The 24,713-nt window shown below is 41.4% G+C and overlaps 1 protein-coding gene across 1 annotated transcript in view; it reads left to right on the forward strand.

Annotated features, from left to right (window-relative positions):
- The window catches only part of UST (uronyl 2-sulfotransferase), a 330,777-nt gene extending 326,872 nt beyond the window's left edge, over positions 1-3,905 (forward strand). Inside the window, exon 8 of the mRNA XM_004044809.5 lies at positions 745-3,905. Within this exon, the coding sequence (XP_004044857.3) occupies positions 745-1,028 (284 nt within the window). The 3' untranslated portion in view covers positions 1,029-3,905. The remainder of the gene's footprint in view (positions 1-744) is intronic.
- Positions 3,906-24,713: the final 20,808 nt, after the last annotated feature.

Consider the following 24,713-nt stretch of genomic DNA (forward strand, 5'->3'; position numbering starts at 1 on the left):
TAAGCATATTTTAGTTGTATATATTTTACCACAATAAAAAATTTAAAATTTACAAGGGTTAAAATTATATTTAGACTGGGTGCAGTGGCTCGTGCCATAATCCCAGCACTTTGGGATGCCAAGGCAGAAGGATCTCCTGATGCCGAGACCAGCCTGGGCAACATAGTGAGAACCTGTCTCTACAAAAAATAAAAATAAATTTTAAAAATTTGTAAATTATACTTAAGAAATCTGGCAGCCCTTCCTTTCCTTTTCTGGACAAATGCATTGTTGAAATAGTAAAATGGAAATGGATTTTGTATCAAATTAAACTTTATGTCAATATTTTTAAATTTACAAAACAAGATTATTAGAAAGTGGTTAGACAGCTCTTCCATGCCTCCTTCTGAGGGTAAAGCCCTTTTCTGGTGTATCAAGAAATAAAAGAGGGAAAATGGATAGATTCTGCTGTTCAAAAGAATGTAGAACTCAGAGTTAACAATTGAATTTGGTCCAATCGCATGGTTCACATCTGATGAAAGGAAATTTGATAGCTTGTGCTTCGTCAACTCATGTTGACATTAACACCTAGAGTTGGTAAGTCTTTCCAAATATTGTCAGGAACCCTTCTTCTCTTCTGATACTTGGATATGCAGTTGCTTCCTTAGGTGCTACCAGAGTTGTACAGGTAATGTGGGTCCTCGCCGGGATCCCTTCTAAGCTACTGCAAATGATGGCTCATGTGCGACCCCGGTTCTCTTCCAGAGCACAGGAAGCTTGGAAACATGACTGTGACGGTGAAGAAGACTGTCCCCTCTCCTGAGGCTGTGCAGATCCTCTACCAGCGGATGAGATACGAGTACGAGTTTTACCACTACGTCAAAGAGCAGTTCCACCTGCTGAAGCGCAAGTTTGGACTTAAGTCTCACGTCAGCAAGCCCCTCCTGAGGCCACACTTCTTTATCCCAACTCCACTGGAAACCGAGGAGCCAATCGACGATGAAGAACAGGATGATGAAAAGTGGCTGGAAGATATTTATAAGAGGTGATGTGACTGTGTTGCCTCTATGGCTTTATCTCCCTTTTCCAGAAAGTTCTTTGTTTGGGGAAGTAAAATCCTTAAGGGACTAAATTAATGCTTGGGTGCATTAAAAAGAACAAAACATTCCCACATGTTGGGGTCATTGGGAGATGCCCGGTTTTGCGGGTTTTATTTGTTTAATTTTATTCTGTGTTTTCTCTTGGCTCTTTGGGTCTTTCCCAGGTATACTAGATGGCTCCATCCCAAGGCATCTTGTCATAAAACAGCTTTCCCCCCACCCCATATCATGGGAAAAGGGGGAGAAATATAGCCCCTAGCCTAATAACTTATCATTTGTAAAATGACTTATAAAAATATTACCTCAATGGTAGGAGACATCCAGACTTGTATATTTCAGTGGAAATACAAAACCACTTCAGAGACCAGGGTATCTCCTCTGGAAGGATCCAAGAGAAGGTAAGACAGATTAGGACATCGAAAGGGAGGATGGAGCCAGGTGCCATGGCTTAAGCCTATAATCCGAGGCTGAGGTGGGAGGATCACTTGAGCCCAGGAGTTTGAGGTTGCAGTGAGCTGTGATCACACCACTGCACTCCAGCCTGGGTGACAGAGTGAGACTCTGTCTCAATTAATTTTTTTTTTTTTTAAAGGAGGAGGATCTCCATGGGTAAGTGGTTTCTACCCGCATGGGTAGAGTTCTGCCTCTGGTCCTTCTCAGGGGGCACTTTCACCAAGAGCAGTGTAATTATCTCTGAAAGAGCAAGTCAGCTTGTGCCGCATCCCCAACCAATCCACAGCCTGGAGTACCTTTCAAGGTCAAAGTGCATGGCCAGCTCCATTGAGACATTCCATTTCAAAGCACCATGCTCACAGATATCAAAGTACTCTAGCAGGGAAAATAATTTGTTTGCTGTGTAAGGAAGAATGTAGACAAGACAGATAAATCTGAAGGTCATGTGGCATCAGGGAAAGGGCATGGCTGTGTCTTTTGCACCCAATATGAAACATCTTCTCGCAACACTGCTTTAATGGAAGTTCTAGGAACCAGTTTAGCTCAGGCATTTGACTCCTACAGCAGAAGTTCTGAGCCTGACCACAGATGGTGTGTAATCTATCAAACACACCCCTGGCCAAGTTGGGTCCTATAGGACCTGGTACTATGTACTATCGTAACTTCTAGTTCCCTAAGAGGTACCTGTTTTCAGTAAAAAGGGGTCCTGAGTTCTGTGCAGGTGGCAGAGCTACCCGAGAACTACCTGAGTTCTGTACAGGTAGAGTCCCATTTCTTATGGGACCTGTGTGCTCCTGAGAACTCTTACTTGAGACATCAAAAAGAAGCAGCAAGAGCTTCTGGGACAGAGACTGCTTGGCCAGCTTTGTAAGTAAGTGGCTGCCTCCAATGTGATGTGAGTACATGTTGGGCAGTCTTACTGTCCTAAAGTATGTCTTCTTTCCACCTCCCACTGCCCCTCCCCTGCCACCTATCAATGATGCCTTGGTTCAGTCATTAGAAATCTGTTGCTTTGAGTTCTGAAATATTTTCACCTTAAAAAAAATGCTGAAAATACACATTCTCCTGGGGAGACGATAAACAGCTAGCTAAGAAGCCAAGGTTCAGTGGTGGCAGCAGGAAGGATACTTGCAACAAATTTTGTCTATTTCATATTTGTCGCCTAGAGCCAGCCCTAGCAAATGTGTGAGTTGGGAGTAGTTAATAGTAAATAAGACTCTGACTTTACACAAGCTACACATTTTCTACTTTTCATAAACCACAAAGTCTCTCTAGAATTTTTTCTGCCTTCACTAAAATTGGACTGTAGCCAAGATATAAAGCAAGTCATTTGGAACCTGCCGAGTGAGCACTGAAGCTACTTTATCATGAGATGTGTGTTAAGAAGGCTGCAGCCCACAGGAGTCCAGGGAAGGCGGGGACCACAGAGGCACAGAGTCCAGCACTTGGCCGCTCATGGGCCTTCTTTCTGCCTCAGAGGACGGGGGCAGAGAAGCGATTAAGGGAAATGTTCTTAGAGGAGGAAATATCCTTTGTCCTGTTCAGAGAGACCAGGGCCCTACCATTAGGCATACTTTCAAAAGCAACCTGGAGAACAGCTATCAATCATATTCAAAACCAGTACAAGAACTGCTGCCTGGTACCCTGTGAGTCATTTCTATGAAATTCCATATAAAGAATGATGACAAGTTTACACACTGTGCAATCTCGCAATCTGAAAATAAAGTTGAGTTGGCTGTGTTTTCTCTGCTCTTGTCAGAACATTGGGACAATTGGTCGTTCAAAAACATTCATCCTCTTACTGCAAGTTTATCTGGGTACTTTTACCTGTGTGTTCAAAGGCATTTCTTTTCAGCAGTGACCATTATAACTTCACAAAAAAAGACGCTGACGGATTTACTTACAGGGCCTTAATGTTATTTTGTCCCAGCCAACACCCTCTAGGTCCTAAAAGTCAAGGTACTTCAGTTTATTTGGCAAACATGACAACATTTTTTTTGGCCCTGGGCCCAACAGTTTGTACTTCATGAAACATATTGTACATTTTACATAGTTTAATTTAAAAAATACCTTTTAAGCTAGTTGATCTTTGACTGTCTTATTTATTATAACCTTTCAGCACATTCCAAGGTTTTAGTTACTCAGGAAGGAGTTAATTAAAATGATTTTATTTTGGTCTGATGGATGTTTTTTAAAAGGAAAATTATTATTATGAACCTTCAGCCTACTTTCTTGAGTGCCGTAAAAGTGCTTGTAAATCTTTTTTTTTTTTAAGAAGAAAGAAAAAAATGGTGTTTGACATTGATGGAAATTCAAAAATATATATGGAACTGAAACATTAACTTAGCTAAAATAAAAGCAATCTGTGTTTGAGATGAAGCATTCCTTAACTTATTCATCACCCATATAAATAAATAAATATAAATAAGTTGACATACTTTTTCCATCCTGTTGACAGCTGGAAATAAAAGTGCCTGCAGTTCCTCCCCTCAGCCTTCTTAATTGGCCAAGCTTTTTTCCTCAAGATGGGATTTTGAAAAGCTGTATTTTAAAAAGTGTATCAATTTTCATTCTTGTAATTATGCGACAGCAAAAAAAAGGGGGCTGATAAAATGAACTAGTCATTTACTCATGTTGCATATTTTAAAAACCAAACAGGTGATTTTATCAGTATTTCCACGGTTGGTTTCATGTCGGGGTGCTACATCTGAATCATCTGTCTCTGTTATCCAGCATCTACGGGGCATGTCTACCGTCAGGTAGAAAAGGAAGGATGTGCCCCAATTCTCAGTGTCTACGATGATCTGTTTCTTAGACATGTAGCACTTCAAAACCTGGACCACTCTAAGCTCTCAAGTGAGTAGTCTTGATCTTGAAACACCGTTCTTGGGAAATTTCACTGCTGTGGTCAAATGGAGCTTACAAAGAGAAACAAACTGTGCTCCCTGTGTGTCTGATGCTACATTCCAATTATATTTGACTGTTATATAAAAGAATCAGAATGCTGATACGAAAGGAAAGAAAAATCCACTTTGGTAATGGCATGCTTTATTTCAAGTAAGAATATGAGAATCTTAAACAGCAGGTGATAGGTGGTGACCTTTGTTCATCATTTCAATGTAACTCAATCAAATGATGTTTGACTCAATCAACTTTAGAGCCAAAAATACTCAAGAAAAACTGGACCGTGCCATATCTGGGGTTGCTTGTGTGGTCTGAAGTTCTTTATACATGTGCCATCACCTGCGGGTTTATCCAATGAGCTATTTGGCCTTAAATGAATTTTATAGATAATGACAGTATTTCTTAAAAGGCAGGATGACAGCCGAGCGCGGTGGCTTATGCCTGTAATCCCAGCACTTTGGGAGGCCGAGGCGTGCGGATCACGAGGTCCAGAGATTGAGACAGTCCTGGCTAACACAGTGAAACCCCGTCTCTACTAAAAATACAAAAAATTAGCTGGGTGTGGTGGCGCGCGCCTGTAGTCCCAGTCACTCAGTAGGCTGAGGCAGGAGAATCACTTGAACCTGGAAGGCAGAGGTTGCAGTGAGCCGAGATCATGCCACTGCACTCCAGCCTGGGTGACAGAGCGAGACTCCGTCAAAAAAAAAAAAAAAAAAAAAAGAAACAAAAAAACAAAACAAAAAAAAAGCAAGATGACAATCCATAGCTTTAGCCCTCTGGGTCAAAATTGTGAAACCCCCTTCAAGTAAAGATAAAGAGGAGTTATTTTACTAACACGGCTGATTTCACATCAGATGATAAAGAAACCTGTAAAAAATAAACAAACATAATGTTTTAAATATCCTGCTACAGAAAAGTCTTTTTTGGGCTAAAACCAAAAATCCAAGTCTGTTAAGAAAAACACGCAGAACTTCTTTCACAGCCCAGCACATTCATTGTGATATCATATGGTGTTAGCCGGCTAGGCCTACCGCAACAAAGTGCTGTGGACTGGTTGCCTTAAACAACAGAAGTGTATTGTCCCATAGTTCTGGAGGCTGGAAGTCCGAGATTGAAGTGCTGGCAGGGTTGGTTCCTCCTGAGGCCTCTCTCCTGGGCTTGCAGAGGGCACCTTATCCCTGCATCCTCCCGTGTCCTTCCCCCGTGCCTGTGTCTTGATCTCTTCTTCTAAGGACCACAATCATATTGGATTAGGGCTCACTCTAATGACCTCATTTTAACTTAATGACTTCATTTAAGACCCTAATATGGTTTGGCTGTGTCCCCACCCAAATCTCATATTGAATTGTAGTTCCCATAATCCCCACATGTGAAAGGGACCCGGTGATGGATAATTGAATCATGGGGGTGGTTACCCCCATGCTGTTGTTCTCATGATAGTGAGTTCTCATGAGATCTGATGGTTTTATAAGGGGCTTTTCCCCTTTTGCTGGGCGCTTCTTCTTGCTGCTGCCACCATGTGAAGAAGGACATGTTTGCTTCCCCTTCTGCCATGATTGTAAGTTTCCTGAGGCCTCTCCAACCATGCTGAACAGTGAATCAATCAAACCTCTTTCCTTTATTAATTATCCAGTCTTGGGTATGTCTTTATTAGCAGTGTGAAAACAGACTAATACAGATCCTATTTCCAAAAATGCTCACATTCTGAGATACTTGGTTAAGACTTTCATATATGAATTTGTGGGGGACACACAATTCAGCCCATAACACCCAGACTATAGCAGAAAAGTTAGGGCAGAGGAACTGAATTCCTACTAGGAGAGAAGCAAGCCTCAAAGTGCAGATTCCTATAGTTGCATTGGGGCTCTGGAGCAGTGATCTGGTCCATTCCCTCATTTTACAGACAAGGAAAACCAAGGTCCAAAGAGGAGACACAAATATGTCACATGCTAACTTTGCCCATTGAGGGTTCCCTTAACTTTTGAAGCAGCTACCAAATTAAAACTTTAAAAAGATGATATAGCCAAAGCCCATCTACAGACCTAGGATCCAGAATGAAAGTGATGAGGCACTTTCAACCACACCCACTGCCACCTGCTGCACTGGAGCAGCCTCACGATAGGGCTCTCCTGGGAGCTGGGGCTTGGGAACTTGCCTTTCCACAGAGGGAGGGGAGGCCCTATTGGTTTTCAGTCACTTAAGTCCTCAGAGACAAATCCCAAATAAATATTTTATTTTTAATTTTTCTGTCTGCTCAAAAGACACAGAGAGGTTCTTGTTCCTTGGTAAACAGACTTGGAGCATGTTTGCCCATCTCAGATTACAGAGTTTTATTTCTCTTAAAGGCAAAATGAAGATTCTTGTCCTACTTCCTGTAACGAGTTTCAGATGGACCCACCTCCAAAAATATAGTCAAAATGCAGTTCATAAAACTAGGGGAAGTCAAGTACAGACATGTCCCAGGAAAGCAGAACCAGAGGAGAAGCAGACCCCGGGCACTCGCAGGACTATTTGACTCACTGGAGAATTCCCTTCCGCCAGGGCAGGCTTGGCTCACTGCTCCAAGCACTGCAGATCCCCAAGGAACACCCAGGCCCACAGATGTTCATGGGTCACAGAATTGTGAACTGACCACTTGTGCATTTTGGATTTCAACTTGTAAACACGGGGATTCCCTTTTTACAAAAAGAAAAAGGAGAGGATGAAAAATCACCATGCAAAGGAAAATTGTGAGCTAAGTTTTTCCTTTTGGAATCTTGGCATGCGCATTTAGCTATCTTTAATCTGGCTTTCACCAGACGCTGTGTGCTTTGAGCAGGCGTGGAGCAGTCTGCCCTGCGCCGCTCTGCCAGAACATTCAGACTTGACCTGTCACAGGCCTCTTATTCCAGTCACGAGCAGACACGGCCCAGGAGATGGGCCCTGCCAGACACAGCAGGCTGCCTTTGAGGTGCAACCAGAGAGGCAGTAAAAACCTGGGAGGAGAGCATTTGACTGACTAGGCTGGGGGCTGCCCACCAGTCAAGTCCCCGAGTTCAAGTTCCAGCTGTTCTGTTTCACTGGGCATCAGTGTAAATCATTTGACCTCCATCTGTCTGAAATCGACTCAGCTGGAAAACATTAGAAAGAAAATGAAACATCTACTGAAAACCAAGAGCTGCTTCTGGGATGAACCATTTCCCACCCTTGACCCCTAAATGCTAAAAGACTGAGCCACAACACTGCCTAAGCTGATGAAAGGTTTGTTCTCACCACAAAACACTGTATCCCCAGCAAAAGGGCATAGAATTACATATAGTCATTCCAGGTTGCCTGAAGCCCCCGTTCCTTCATGTCTGCAAGTGGCGTTGCCCAACATGCTATGAGTCGATGGACAGCAGCATTTCTGAAATGTGAATTGAGCTCCCAGGAGTAGGCACATCCTCCTGGGCATGAGATAGAGCAAATGCAGCAAGGACCTGTCCTGAAGAAGCATCGGTCCCTTCCTCCTGGCCTGGTTTCCACTGTTCTGTTTACTGTGCCATTATCCAAGATAAACCAGTCTGTGGAATTCCACTTTTCTCAAGCATTCTTTGGGACGAGTTTGTCTAGCTGCAAGTTACAAGATTCAGCTCTAATTCACAGCTTGTACTAAATACAGGCTTCCTCTAACTTATTTAAACTACTGTGTGTATCTGTGATCCCATGACTAATGGTAATAATGAGCCTAAAACATCCACGTGAATTAATACAGGTTGTGCACAAAGAAAAGTGTTAGTAAAAATTGGAAACCTGGCAGGACGGGGGTACTAAACTTCTTGGAGGGTCATTTCTCATTCTCAGAAGTAGCGTTACTGCTGTGATGTGGGAAAAATCTGGCAATGATTTTGTGGGCTGGTGATGTTTCCAGCATGGTTGATTCCCCATAGGACTGCCATGTTGAAAAACTTTGATGTGTTGTATTACTAATCTTTCAAATGCAGAAGAGAGTTAAGACACTGACCACAAACTTCCTTATAGTCACCTTAAGTTTTGCACATATCAAATTTACTATTTGCTTTTTCTCCTTTTGGCACACTTTCCTATATGGTGTCCGTCTTTGGAAACTAGTGAAATTCTAGTCCAATGCGTATTCTCAAAGGACAATTCATGAACCAAGTGTGTGAGATAGGCATGAAAAAAAAATCATTGTGTTAAATAATTTTGGAAGTGCTGCAGTTCATAGTGTGGTGTTACACAGTATGGTAGTATATTCAGAGTATACTAAGGACTCATGCATACTGAAGCATTTTTAAAAATTAATTTATCTTTTGTTGAATTTCAAATTTCTCAAAAGTATTTGCCATGAAACCCTTACTTGCATCAGACCCATTGATATCCTGTGGAACTAGTGTTCTGGAGACTACACTTTGAGAAACAATGCTTTAATGCAAATTATTGCATTACATTTTTCCTCATTGGAAGAGTTGCTTTCCTTTTGCTGTGGTTCAATTTTGGTCCGTGCATCGTGCTTGAAGAAAATATATCTGCATCAGATGACGAACATGTTGATAAAAACAAGATGGGGACAAATAACATTTTTAGAAAATAACAAGGAATCATCTTTCAGTTTTGCTTATTCTCCTAATTACATTCCTCTATCTCAGGAAAAAGTAGAAACTCCTCTTTTCAAGGTAAAATTTTTTATACTTTTCAATATTATTTGGGTACCTTGAATTAATTCATGACTCCCATGAGGATCAGTGCTTAAATCCAACCAAATAAAGGACATCTGTCCCCCTTTCTTCCTTGGGCTACAGTTGCTTGTGCAGTGGAAAGGAAAGCTATGGTGAAACAGAAATCGCAGGTGTTTCAAGTAAGGTTGGTGATGGGGATGAGATTGCTCAGCTCCGGAGCTCTCAGCTACTACACACTGGGGCACTTGTGTTGTTCAGTGCACTAGGGGGCGCCGTATCCATAACAATTTACTCAAGAAATCACAAGTTCTTTCCAAACCTCCTTTCTCTCTCTCACTTGCTCATTTTCCTTTATTGCTTTAAAGCAGTATGGCCCAGAAGAAACTCATGGTTGGTGCATTTACCTGGTACATTTACCAGTGTACATACACACTGTATGTAAAGTTATTAGCTTTCCCAGGTCTTCTGGCCTGATTTAAGTTTTGTTGCTATTATTTTTAGATTAGCGTTGTATTTTTAAAATCAGTCTTTATCAGATCATCTTTCCTGAGTTTGTTGTATAACTAAAACATGGTGACAATTCTGGTTCAGTAATCAAGAGGTGACCCATGTGATGACTGTCCCAGATAACCTTCAGGCAATACCATAATTGCCACAATAAAGATAAATAGAAAGTATGTTTAATGCAAAAAAACAAGGATATAGGAAGATGTCAAGAAAGAGGCATTGCCCTGTTATCAAGGCCGGCCACACTAGAAAAGGATTCAGGTAACTCTCAGTTTAAATTATTTTCATCTACAAAAATTTATTGGCACACATAGGGGCTACATGGGAGGTCAGTAAAGACCTCAGTAAGGAGAAGACCTCATGTGGGATTTGAGCTAGAACAGCGGAATTTGCAGATAATAGCAAGGCAGATCATAAGCAGAAATATCACTCGGCCCTTGCAGCAGATTTGCAAGAAAGAGGCATTGTCATCCCTATGTGTATAACAGGAAACAAAGGCTCCATGAAGTTAAAACAATGAGCCCATGACAGCACAGTAAGGAGCAAAACCAGGATGCACACTCAAATGTAACATGCTCTTGCTTTTTTTTATTGCTTGTAGGAGGCAAGATAAGATTGAGACAGATTGCTAAAAATTTTGGAAGAAATTTTTATTTATTATAAGGGCAATGAAGAAGCCTTGGGCATTTCAGAACACAAAAGTGACATGAAGAAATCATTTTCCTTCTTCTAAATTAATTAGCACCCTGTTTATCTCCCCCAGCCCGCCTACTTCTTTGCAGATCTCTAATCTCTGTGTAGATGGTTATATGGATTAGGAAACTAAGGCTCAAAGAGGCAAATTGATTTTCAAGAGGTCACATAGTGGGTATAGATGATTCTAGAACCTTCTGGCTGCTTATCTAGCACTCTTTTGTGTACATTATGCTGCCATAGCCAATGTATAGAAAATCATTTTCATCATTCATTGAATATGTTTATCACATAATAATTTCAGGGTTCCTCGGTGAACAGCATTTGGACTCTTGGTCTGAGAGTTTGATTAAACATAATAGAGACAACTACTGTTCATTTGGGGCAGTTTTTAAGGCTCTAATTCCAGACACAAACCTGAAATGAGAAGACCCTACCAAACTAAAACCTGTGTCTTACCTGATTTGATCTTTACTACATTCTACCTACACCTTTTTGCACAAATCTGAATTTCAAGGATGTAAAGAGAAAAAAGGGCAGTGTGGTTAGATTTAGACATAAACTTGGTTGAGTACAAATTAAAAATGTCCCCTTTTCCCACTCCCTGTAAATCAGTATCCAACTCTTGGGTGCAGGATATCGAGTGGGGAAGGGGAGGAGTGGGGCAGAAGGAAAAGAAGTCAGGAATCCAGGCTTCCCAGTCTCTCTGCCACTTACCTCCCTTCCCCCAAAGACTCCTCTTCATTTCATCTCTGGATTTCCAGGTACTTAACCCCTGTGATGGTCAGGTGAGATAGGAGAGGTTCCTGTTTCAGTTATAACTTGCACTGGGGCTGTTGTCAGCAAATCCAGGCCTCTAGCTATTTTCCAGACTGGTCAGAACACTAACCTGAAACCCAGAAGTAACTGCCAGGGCAGAGGTAAGTCACTGGTGGCTTCTGCCTCTACACAGAGCCTTGGATCCCCCAAACACTCTTAGATCCTGGGAGTACCGATGTTTGCCTTTTCTATCTGCCCTCTTTTCTTGGCTTCTCCTTTCTTTCTTTTTAAAATAGCATAAATGAAAAATACAATTCAAAATTAAAATGAGTTTGTTACTTCAAATATATCTTTGTGCTCCAGTGAATTGACAGGATTTATTTATGCTATCAAAGTAAATCAAATGAATTTGATTTTGGGGGTGGAGATGAACTTTAAACATAGGCAAAATGAAAGAAATCGCAAAGAAAAAATACTAGAATCTCTGACTTTCAAATAAAAAAGAACTCAGTTAAAAAGTAAACAAATGAGGGGAAACATTTGTAGCAGACATGGCAGATAAAAGACTGAAACTGCTAATCTTAAGGAACTTACACAAATCAATAAAACGAATAAAATGTGCAAATGACACATTCATTCTCGGACCTTAGCTATTTCAAAAGCTAAGAAACAAGAAAAGTGTTCATCCTCATTAGTAATCAAAGAATTTTGAACAGAAGCAATGTGGCATCACTGGAGATGCTTTGGGGCAAACATATTTAGGTATGTGAATGCCTGAGATGAGGAGAGAGGTTAGTGAAGTACTCACTCTCGCTCTGCTGATGGGAGTAAAATTGATACATTTCTGAAAAGTAATTTGGTAATTCAGATAAAAACCTACAATAAACACTGAGATTCTAACTATTTTGAAAGCCCTACCCCGAATACTTATTTCGTAGCTATAGCATCAAATCCAAAATCTAGAATCATCTAAAGATATTAGTCATGTAAGATCAAATTACTCAAAGTCGTAGTCTAAAATGCTTTGATAACAATATCTCTCAACCTTCAAGAAACGTGAACATAGCTTTTACTTGAATTAGAATATGTAGGTTATAGTACATTGCCTAAAGAAAAAAATTTAGTCTAAATTTAGTCTAAATGAGACTAAAAAATAATTTAATCTCATTATCTTATAGTCACTCTAGATGTAAACCTGAAAACTCTTTCCTTCTGATTGTGCCACCATAACCAGCCTCCAAAGGTGGAAATGATTTCATCATCACCAGCTTAGCACACTATCCTGGACAGGCCATTTCTAAGCCCAGTAGAAACATACATTTGCCAAAGGCAGATATAATTTTCCACACTTTCATAGTGGATACAGGTAGGACCAGATTTGAAGTTGGAGCTTTTCACTTAGGTGGGTTATATTTTAATTAAGAAGGTCATTATGAAATTCCACTAGGTCAAATGTTCCTAGAATATTGTCCCAGTATCTCTTGCTAATTTCATTATAGTTAAACATTTGTTGAAATAGAATTGGTTGCGAAGAGCACAAACCCATGTGAGAGTAATTATTCTTGTAGAGAATCTCTACAGATTTGCTGAGATTTTCTCTAGCAGAGCTCAGATATCTTCAGTTTGCCAAGTTAATGCAGAGATTCTTTTCCAGCTCATTAAGTTAGAAAAGATATTTCTCTTTTATACCCATGTAAATGTGTTATCTGAAGCATCACATTCATAAATGAGAGAATAGACTTGTAATTTAAATGGTCATAACCTAGGGTGTAAACAATCCCCTATTGTCTGTTTCTGCATAGAGCCAAGAAGACAAGTTTTGCCTCCTTAACAAACAAGATGATTTCAGGATCTGAACCAAAATTTTCAATTTGTCTGGTTTTTTTTTTTTTCCCCCTCCCTCTGTTCTGCACAGGGTCAGGCACACAAAGCCAATCACTTTTTGTGTCAAGTAATATTGGTGATTTTCTGTACTCCACAATTAGGGTTATAAATATAATCCAAGTTATATTATATGCGTACTTATACTTTTGTTAATTGTATGTACTTGTTGGTTTCGGGTGCCAGAAATAATCCAACTCTAACAAGTTCAGACAAAAAGAAAATCTATTGGAAGAGCAGAAGGGTATCTATAAAATCAGAAAAAGAATTGAAAAAGCAACAATGCAAGCAGGACAAGGGTGCAATCGGGCTCAAGGGCAACTGGAACCAGGGACTGAAATGCTACCTGGTGTTTCTCCCTCTCTCTCTCACCCTTCTCTCTTTTTCTCTTTTCCAGACCAGCAGAAAATGTGCCCCCTTTCCCTTACCAAAAAATAAAAAGCTTCCAAACCTCACTCTCACAGCTTCTGTCACCACAGAAGAGCTGGCTTCTTGCTAGTTACAGTTCAGAAAAGTCTTGGGGAAAGACAATGATTGGTTTAGCTAGTCAGGGCCCCCCATCCTTGAACCAATCAGAAGGCCAGGAGGAATGTTCCCATGGTATAAATCACTAGATCTCAGAGACTGGTAAATACAGTAGTCCTCGTGGATAAGGAAGATATGTTCCAAGACCCCCAGTCGTTGCCTGTACTCAAGAATAGTACCAAACCGTGTATATGCTTATGTGTTTTCCTATACATACATACCTATGAAAAAAGCTTAATTTTTATTAATAAATTAGGCACTATCAGAGATTAACAATAACTCATAATAAAATAGAACACTTATAACAAAATAGTGTAATAAAAGTAAGTGAATGTGCTTCCCCCTCCCCCAACCCACTACCACCCACCCCCAGGCCAAATAACTTAATATTTTTGGACCGAGGTTAACTGAGGGTAACTTAAACTGCAATAAGTGAAACAGAGAATACGGGAGACTACTGTGAATAGAGCTGCCACCCAAAAGAGGTTCCACTACAGGGTCTTTTTAGATTTGCTGTCTGTCGCCCAAGCTGGAGTGCAGTGGCGCCATCTTGGCTCACTGCAACCTCTGCCTCCCAGGTTCAAGCAATTCTCCTGCCTCAGACTCCTGAGTAGCTGGGATTACAGGCGCACACCACCATGCCCAGCTAATTTTTGTATTTTAAGTAGAGATGGAGTTTCACCATGTTGGCCAGGCTGGTCTCGAACTCCTGACCTCATGATCTGCCCACCTTGGCCTCCCAAAGTGCTGGGATTACAGGCATGAGCGACCACGCCCAGCCTAGATTTGCTTTTGAAAGCTCTGCCCAGTATTTCTTTTTTTTTTTTTTTTTTTATTATACTTTAAGTTTTAGGGTACATGTGCACATTGTGCAGGTTAGTTACATATGTGTACATGTGCCATGCTGGTGCGCTGCACCCACTAACTCGTCATCTAGCATTAGGTATATCTCCCAATGCTATCCCTCCCCCCTCCCCCCACCCCACAACAGTCCCCAGAGTGTGATGTTCCCCTTCCTGTGTCCATGTGATCTCATTGTTCAATTCCCACCTATGAGTGAGAATATGCGGTGTTTGGTTTTTTGTTCTTGCTATAGCCTGTCACAAGGCACAGCGACACTTGTTAACAATAAAATAGTGAAAAAATTTTCAAACAAGACTTAGAGAAGAAAATTAAGATCACCCACAATCTCATCACCCAAATATAAGCACTATTTACATTTTAGTGCATATCCTTCCAGTCTGTTCCATGTGCGTATATCCTTTTCTATACATATAATATCATTGAGATCATGTTAAATATACAACTCTACATACCACCATTCACTTAATATGTAAAAAGAATACTCAATAACATTTTATACTTATAAATCTCTATATTAGGGAAGCTGTGACATCAGAATATCTGTGAACTTCTTGAATTTGTGTAGAGAATCATAAGCTTGTATAAGCATCAATCAATGCTTGTATAAGCATATTGGTATGTACTTCTTTTGGGAAGGGGGTCCATATTTTCATCAGATTCTCAAAATGGTCTGTTACCAAAGAAAAAGGTTAAACACTACAGCATGTAAGTTTTCAAAGCACTTTCACATAAATTACAATACACTCACAGCTGCTACATATTTAATATTTTACTTTTAACTGATCTCAGGTGACATTTAAAGGTTCATTGACACAAGGCAAACCGTACCTTGCAAATACATGCACTTGAACCACAAATGCTCAAGCCAGACCATTAGCTTGTGGGTGAGCCGTCCCGTTCCCCAGCCTCCCATCGCAGGAAAGCTCCCTTAACCTCACATCATGCCTCACTCTTGTGAAATGGTTAAAACAGCTTACAAAGGCATGGATAGAGCTGACCCAACCAGTTTAGGCCAGAGCTGTTCCACTGCCTCAATCACTAGGGCTCCTGGACAGAGCTTGATTTTAGGGCAAGACTATTCAGATCATTTAAACCCAAAATTGGATCTCTCAGGCAAATTATTGATTCACCTATGTAAATTAAACTAAGTCAGCTATTATTCGAGTCTCGCTTCCCTAATGAATTGTACACAACTTCAGTGGACTCCACCCTTCAGAGCCCTCCTTGAGTCTGTTCTGGTTACATTTATTTAACGGTGACAAAGTTTCCTTTCCACTTTGTGCAGCATAGCTCTCTTCTCTCCACTTCACAGAAGTCACGTTCTCTGTCCCTCGGCACACGCTTGTATCTTAATCTTTATTTTTCCAACTCAGTTGTGGAATTCCACCAGGAAAACCCTTTCTTGCTCAAGAAGAACTGCGGGTACAATTTCAGCTCGCCTTGGGTCTGTGTTGCCCCAGGGAGCCCAGGCTGAGGGTGAACAAGCTGCAGCTGCCACTTGAACAGCGCGTTCTCAGGTCTTGAGCCGCTTTGCGTCATCTCTGTTGCTTCAGTGCCTCCATTCATTCCATCCCATTCTCTGCCATACTGTTAGGTGTTCATCACAGTCATTTTCCTCAGAGATGTGAAGATCCACTTCTCAATTATAAAATTATTTTAGGCTTCTCAAGTGTTTCTTATTTGATTCCATTCAGCCCATGTGAAGCAAAATTTAGAGTTTACACTGATGAATAAAAAAGGTATGTTGATCAAATAGGTTCTTTGCCACTTGGAAAGCAACTGGATCAAATAACTGAGAAAATCCAGGGGAGACAGCTGGGAATTATAAGGCCCACGTTGTATTCTAGCTGATCCTCGGAACGCCATCCTGATTTTGAGACAGGCTCCCCTGGGCCTGGTTTCTCATGTTTTTAATGATACAATGTCACCATCTCCTCCTTGGAATGTGAAGAGTAATTCTGAAATTCTGCTGACAAGGGCTTTTTTTCCAAAGAAAATGACCTAATATCACATAAGAGCACATTGCTAAAATAGCTTTCAGTTCCACTAAATATGTATGATGAAAAAACCTGCTCTTCCCCTATGATTGAGTTAAAGTATTATTCTATATAGTAATCAGGGTTTCAGTAAGCCAAATCCACTTGTGTGGATAAAAAAATACTTGTGAATGATTTTTTTAAGCCCTCAAATGTCACTTACTTCCATTTCCATAAATGTAAGAGCCTATGTTGTGTCAAAGTCCCTATTTACTATCTTCTGTTTTCTTTATTCATTAATCTGTTATTTCCAGACCTAATACTGATATCTCACAAAAATTGCTTCTATTTAATTACACTCCTCAGGAGCTATTAGTATGTCATAAAAACTAACGTTGCATTTTCACACGACAAACTGACATTAAGTGCAATCCAACATCTAACCAAAGTTTATACACAAATGTCAGTGGGCTCTGGGCTCCTGATCCTTAAGCCTATGACAATTCAATTTTTTTTCAGCCCCCAAACCCAAGTTACTTAAGCAATCTTGATTGTATAATAGTAAAAAAAAAAAAAATGTACCCAAGGAAGTTGTTGCTGATGGAAATATTCATTCATTTATTCAACATATGCTTATGAAGACCCTGCCATGTGCCAAGATCCATGCTAGAAGAGGAAGATTTAGCAGTTACCGAGACAAAGTCTCTGACCTCAAGAAGCTAACATTCTAAGGGAGAAAGGTAATAAATAAGGAAACAAATAAGAAAGATAATTTGATAATGATGGATATTATCAGGAAAATAAAACAGAGTAATATGGTAAAAGATCTTTGGCTGGAGTAGGCTTTAGTTAGGCAGCTAATTCATTTATTTAAACAATTTCCCTTACAATTTCAGGATGAATTTCAATTAAACTCTTCTAGATGCCAGAAAGAGGAGTGGGTTTTTTAGAAAGGCTTTTTGTGTATATATTTTAATAATTTATTTTTATTGAGGTATTATTTATGTAAGGGAAATGCACAGATTTTATGTGCTAGAAATCAAAATCAATTTTTTTCCTATTACTAGGGAAGTTTTGTTAGAGTTTGGATTGTCACCTGATTGGTTGGCTTGGGCTTTTTTCTTTTATTATTATTTTTAACTGACATATAATTGTACATATTCATGGGGTACATTGTGATATTTCAATACATGTATACAATGGATGATAAATCCGGGTAATTTGTGTTGAGAATATTCGAAGTCCTCTCTTCTAGCTATTTGAATATACACACTGAATTGTTGCTACTTATAGTCATCCTATTGTTTAGATTTTTAATCACCAATTTCTAACAACTGTTTTCATTGCTTTTCATAATCTAGCTGGAGGACAGATTCCCATTCTCTTCTCCCTTTTAGAGATTAAGGGAAACCAAGACCTTTGACTAAGAATAATTGCACCTGTACTAACAATCAGAGTAGCCATGTATGGCCTCTTTCTGATGCAGCAGCCAGGAAAACATACCGAATGCCATCCTGTGTTAAAATTGCCTGGCTTGAATTTTAACAAATCCACATCATGGAAAGAAGGAGCATGTACATGATGTAACTCATGGAGCATAGTCCACTTCCTGCTAAGATGTTTTTCTGTTCTCTGCATCCATGTATTCCTAAGTATGAAAACGGATTCAAGGAGTGAAAAGAAGACTACAAAGCAAAGCAAGTTTGATCAGAAATGATGCTTCAACTCATTAAGGTAAAAAGTGACTTCCAGAAATCTTTTATGAATACTTGAATGGCAAAAATATATCAAAATAATGCTCCCATCAAGAGAAAAAGAAAAATCAAAGGGCAAGAGACAGTGTTGATCTTGATTTTGAAACCAAAGATTCCTAAATTCTTAAACTCTTAATTCAGCACCTTATTTTGGTTTTGGGGAAAATCTAGTCTCAGTTCAGTGATGCTTTTAATTCACAAGAATATGAAAACTGGATTAATTACGAGAAACAAGAAATGAGTAGTACACACACACACAAGAGCACACAACACAAAACACACGTACACACTCAAATCGCCATTTGCACTTTTGCTTATTTAACTGCATCAAAATCAGGCACCTCTGCCCCTTTAAGGGATGCGCTCTCAGCTTCTGCATGCCATTATTTCCTCTACCTGTCACATCTGCCACCAAGTTTCCTATCATGGTCAGATAACCAGTTTAAAGTCACCAAACAGAAAACACATGGCCCATAAGCAAAGATTCCAGAGAGCCAAAGACACTAGCATCTGCCTAGCTGCCTGGCTCCCTCCCCAGTGCTGAGGACTCAGACTTCAGTTTAGTGCAGGCCTCCTGGAAGCCCTGCCTGGCCTTGCCAAGGCTAGACAGGGCCCCTTGGTGCTCCTCCCTAGGGTAGCACTCATCACGCTACATTGTAAATGCCCATTTAACCATTGTCTCACCCCCCAGACCACACCCTCTGTGAGGGCAACACCTTGTCTTGTTCACTGCAGTGTCCATGACACTTAAATGCAGCACTCAGAATGAAGGAGTGAACAAATGAGCCAATGGGTGAGTGGCTGAATGAATGCAGTGAACTAATTCTTTTTCACTGAGCAAAGGAAGGCGGAGAACTTGGAGTGAGAAACAGGAGGGCAGAGTAAACAGGAGAGATAGAGAAAGAAAGTGACAGAGACTTGCCACCTCTGGGAAACCAACACTAGTGGCCCAACATGACCAGAATCCCCCTGGTCAGCTTCTAAGGAACGCTCTATGGGTGTTTTGTGTAAACATTTCACATGGCTCACGCCTGTAATCCCAGCACTTTGGGAGACCAAGGCGAGAGGATCACCTGAGGTCAAGAGTTCGAGACCAGCCTGGCCAACATGGTGAAACTTCATCTCTACTAAAAAATACAAAAATAATTAGCTGAGTGTGGTGGTGTGCCCCTGTAGTCCCAGCTACTCTGGGAGGCTGAGGCAGGAGAATCACTTAACCCAGTAGGCGGAGGTTGCAGTGAGCCGAGATCGCGCCATTGCACTCCAGCCTGGGCGACAGAGGGCGACTCCGTCTCAAAAAAACATTTAAAAATCTAAAAAATAATAATAAGTGAAGAGGGAAAATCATTCAATATGAGAATCCCCCTCTAAAGGAGCCAAGCAGGTAGGTCTAATAATTCAGACTCTTCCTCTGCTCCATGGTGTGTGGAATGATTTACTGCATCCATAAAGGAAATTGCAGGACTTAGAGCTGAGAGACACTCCGGAGGCCCTGAAACTGGTATGGCGCAGACACAGAGCTGTGTCTGAAGATGTGGCTCCCGGGACTGGAGGGTCTGCAGCTGCCCTGAGCCCACAGGTGACGGTGTTCAAAAGAGGAGCGGCGTCAGTAGTGGCTCTGTCCCATGGCTGATTAACGCAACAGAATGTACAGTCAGCAAGGGGGGGCTGCCTGTCAGGCTGTGGACTTACTGTCTGTCCCAGACTGGCTTTGTTCAAGTTTAAGGGCATTGTAATATTTAATACGGCCTGTAGCAATTTCATACCATTTGTAAAAATCATGAGAACATTTAATATAGAAAAAATATGTTCAAGCTTCAACCTAGAAAAATAACTGTGTATAGAACAGAATAAAAATGAGTTCAGAAGAATATTAGCTGATTAACACATTCTGTTGAGTTAAGAAACTAGAACCCAGATATACGGGCACAACCAGGAAGGAAAGTGGGAATCTTAAAGGAAGAAGAAGCTTCAGGTTAGAGAAGAGATGACCTTTGACTAAGAAGTCCCTAGTAGTCGTACTTAAAGCTTATCACCAAACTCGAACCAATTGTACAGTGTCAGTTAGTAAATCCTAAATCGAATGATCAGCATGTTACCTAGGACACGGCTGCGGCCCTGCGTTCCAGCCGCTATGCTATTCTTTTGCTATGATGAGTTACTCTGTGTAAAGCAGGGGTCCCAGACTTTTGATTTATGAAACAAGAAAAAAAAATTAATAGAAACATGGAACCAAAATAGGACTGTCAGCTTCCTTTCCCCATTGGTCAAGTAAAAATATGAAGCAAAAAAAGGAAGAGGAGAGAAGGGAATTACTATCTACCGTCACCATGATTTGGGGCAAAGAATAGACATTTTCACATCAAAAAACTAAGACCATAATCTACAAATTTAAAAAGATGTGATTTTGTATTTAAGAAAACAGTCATTCATTGTTCTTTTCTCACAGGCAGGCTTTGGGGAACCAGGGGATGGAAGAGTGGAGAAGAATATGGGCTTTGTAGTAACACAGTTCAAATATCAATCCTGCCACCTATTAACGAGGGCAGGTAACTTCAGGTTCCTGAGACCTAGGATCTGTCTTCTGTGAAAGAGGCATGTGTACTTCACAGGTAATTGTGAGAAGGAACTGAGACAGATACATTAAGGCGTAATAAATGCTAGCACCTTCTTCTGGTGAGGATTTTTGGCCGTCAAGACTAGATGTGTGGGGTTTGGAGACATGGGGAGAGAGAAGGCCTCACTCTCAGTACCCTGCTCCCCAGTGTGAAGGCTCACCTCTTTTGAATCACAAACTCTGCTGAGGCCTGGGTTTTGTGGAGTCTTGTCCTCTTCCTCCCTGTTAGAGAGTCCAATTTAAACCTGATCTCACCTGGCTAAAGAAGATACCTGAAGAGGAGAGTTAAGGGGGAGAGGGGCCCTCTGCATCCTCCCATCCTCAGTTCCCCTTGGCCTGGCCAGGAACTTCTAGGACACCCATCATTTTGATTTAGAATAAAACTGATTTGCCTGTCGGCTATCAAGACAGATGGAGTAAGGGTTGCCAAAAAACAGAGAATTTGGCCGTGGCTATTTCTTATATAGACCTTTCCAGCTAGAAGATTGATATCAGAGTGTAACATGCGGCTGCAAATGTAAAGAGAGTTAGGTTTGATCACAGCCCTCCCTGTTTCCCTCCTGCAGGCAAATGACAGGCAGGTTTTTAAGGAAAAAGCTAAGGCTCTGGGTTTGAGAGTCGGACGTTAAGTTAGGGACAAAATGATTTAACCTTCTCCCTGGGATATGCTGAGATACTATTCCAAATATTAATTTGCTCAGAATTCAAATTGAACTCTGCAGCTACCTCATTTGACAGGAAAATAGAGCTCTGAAAACAAAGGCTTTTCCCAGCATCTCCTTAGGAAAACCCCCTGGACTGGCTGTCAGGAGACCCAGGCTCGAAACCATGGCTTTATTGTTCATCTTTTATGCCTCAGTTTCCCAATAGGAATATATGACTAATACTAGTGTTTTCTTCTGACAAGACTATGGTAAAGACCAAAGAAAACTATACATTTGAGAAAGTTCATAGCACTAGTACAATAAGCTATAATTCTGATTATGGTCATGTTTATGGAATTTTCAGCTTCATTCTTTCTTTTAAGGCTTAAAGTTTAAAATAAAAACACTTTAAATAAAATTTCAGGTGCAACGGCTCACATCAGTGGTCCCAGCTACTTGAGAGGCTGAGGTGGGAGGAGAGCTTGAGCCCAGGAGTTCAGGACCATCCTGAGCAACATAGAGAGACCCCATCTCAAAAAAAAAATAGTAAAATAAAATAAAATAAATATTGTTCAGGCCTTCAAGACCTCACTGAGAACTTAGCTTTTAGCCGTGGCTTACTCAGAAGCCATCAAGGGGCTCTGGCCCCTTGGAGAGCCAGGCCACATGGGCTTCTGCCCCACCACGAATTCCAGTTCCGTAGCCTGTGGACCCTCAAGATGCTCCTTAGGGTTCTTGTGTTTTCTAGAGAGCTTTATCTTTTTGTGGCCTCTACGCCCTCTGGTTCCTGCTTCTTTGGGTTCAAGGTTTGGGGGAGGGCAAGTAGGGAATAGAGAATAAACAAAGACAGGCAATGCATGGTCGCTTACGCCTGTAATCCCAGCACATTGGGAGGCCGAGGCGGGCAGATCACTTGAGGTGAGGAGTTCAAGATCAGCCTGGCCAACATGGCAAAACCCCATCTCTACTAAATATACAAAAGTTAGCCAGGTGTGATAGTGGGTGCCTGTAATCCCAGCTACTCGGGAGGCTGAGGCAGGGAGAATTGCTTGAACCTGCGAGGCGGAGGTTGCAGTGAGCCGAGATCATGCCACTGCACTCTAGCCTGGGCAACAGAGGAAGACTGTCTCAAAAAACAGATAATAAACAAAGACAGGTTTTACAGCACACAAGGAAGCCCCATAAAACAAGCCTTCACATGGATGGTTGGCCCCTCACCTGCCTGGCCCTTTTTCTCTTTCCTTTCTTCTCATCCTCTTCATTCATCTGCCCTCTTCTTCAGGTGTGAAACCCTCCAATTCCCCAATGTATACTGAAGAGCATGTTTCCTTTCCTGATATCTTGCTGCTGGCTGGCATCCAAAGGTGTTGCCCATCCAAGCAGGTTTTTAAAGGAATTTTTTCAGACAAAGGAAGATCCTTCCTCAGGAGGAGTTTAGATGCCAGCTGTTAAGAGCCATTGGGTAAAACAGTGCTGTCACCAACTGCTATGTGAATAAACCAATGCTTCTCAAAATGTGGTCCTCACACCCCAACACCAGCAGCCTCAGCATCACCTGGCCACTTACTAAAAATACAGATTTGGGCCAGGTGCAGTGGCTCACACCTGTAATCCCAGCATTTTGGGAGGCTGACGCAGGAGGATCATGAGGCCTGGCCAATGTGGTGAAACTCCTTCTCTATTAAAAATACAAAAAATTAGCCGGGCGTGGTGGCAGGCACCTGTAATCCCAGCTACTCAGGAGTCTGAGGCAGGAGAATTGCTTGAACCCAGGAAAAGGAGGTTGCAGTGAGCCGAGACTGCGCCACTGCACTCCAGCCTGGGCAACAGAGCGAGACTCCACAAAAAAAAAAAAAAAAAAAAAAAAAACCAATTTGGGGACCATCAGACACTCTTGGAAGTGCAGCCCAGCAATCTGTTTTTAACAGAAGCCTCCAGGAGATTCTGATACTGGCTGAAGTGTGAAAACCACTGACCTGTCAAAGGACCACCAGCAGCATGTCCACCTTCCACCAGCACAGTGCCTATGGATAGCAAAGGTTCAATAAATACTTGTTAAATAAACGAACAGGCAAACTACTGATGCTGTGTGAAGAGGAAGAGGAAACAATATAAAACACAATTTCTGCTCCTGGGACTTGAAATAAGCCCAGTGAGAAAGCAATGCACAGATTTGAAGTCTTTACAGCAACAAGTCAACTTACAGATACTGAGCCTGTGTTTCTAATGACGCAGATGAGGATACCGAGACAGTACAACTGTAATGGTGCTCAGGAGCAGAGCTGCCCTGGACACGGCTGTCAGCCCCCCAATCCCCCATCCTGTGCCCCGGGAATTCTCATTTCCACACTCCCTCTTGAATGGTTCATGTCAGAGGATAATGAACTGCTGAATTTTATGGTTCAGACCCAAATCTGCAAGGCTCACAGGGAGAATGCAGTGTGGGCTGCAGGAGTTGTGGAACTCATGCTGAGTTTTTTTGTTTTTTTTTTTTTTTTTCAGAACAAGAAAGATCTGGATGAGCAGAGATTTATGGAATTTACTTTTCCAGTTTTGGTAGCATTCCAAAGCCTGGGGAGGAAACATGCAGCAAGCTTTTCTTCATTGGGACTAGATTGTATTTGCCCAAAGAAGGAAGACAGATCCAATAAACCAGGCCAAGATACCTGCAGATACCCCAGGCCTAGCGTGAAACTGTGGCTGGGCTCTTGTGCTACTGCCCCTCTGCAGTAGCTCTGAAATGTGCCTGGTCTCCTCCAACCTTGATAGGAGGTTAGCCTTTCCCATCACCTTGATGCTGCTCCTGGCTTTCTCATTTCTCTCTTCTTGGGCATGACTGCCTCTCTTCCTTTGTCCATGCATTCCTGGTATATTGATCATCAGCAGTAGTAAAGTCTGCCTGTTTCTTTGAGAGGTTCCTCCAGCCACAGGTCCACATCACTGCTAGCAAAAGGCCCTCCAAGTGGTCATGACCTTGGAGTACTTGGAGTTTGGATGGAGGAGAGTGGGAGGTATGAAAAAGCCAAGTGAAACCTTGATGATTTCCCTTAAAGAAAGTAGGCTGGTGCCCAGGGGAGGTCCAAAGAAAGGAATGCTAAATTCGCTAATTCTGAAAAGAATGACTAAGCTCTAACCTACAGCACATTGCAGCCTGCAAGTGACATTTCCCATAAAACCTCCAGCAGCTAAACCTGACACACTACACAAATAATTTAATTAAATAAGAAAGGAAAAAAGGAAGAAAATGCCTATAGAGCTTTTCAAGAACTTGAAGTGTGACACACCCATGCAGGAGTTAAAAGTTGTCTTTCGACAGCATTATAGCTTGGTAAGCAATGGAGAACCCAACTAATCATTAATAAGTGGTTTTGTTAGAATTTTTGTTAAACTAAAGATACATAC

This window comes from Gorilla gorilla, chromosome 5, assembly GCF_029281585.2.
Source record: "Gorilla gorilla gorilla isolate KB3781 chromosome 5, NHGRI_mGorGor1-v2.1_pri, whole genome shotgun sequence".
Taxonomy (NCBI): domain Eukaryota; kingdom Metazoa; phylum Chordata; class Mammalia; order Primates; family Hominidae; genus Gorilla; species Gorilla gorilla.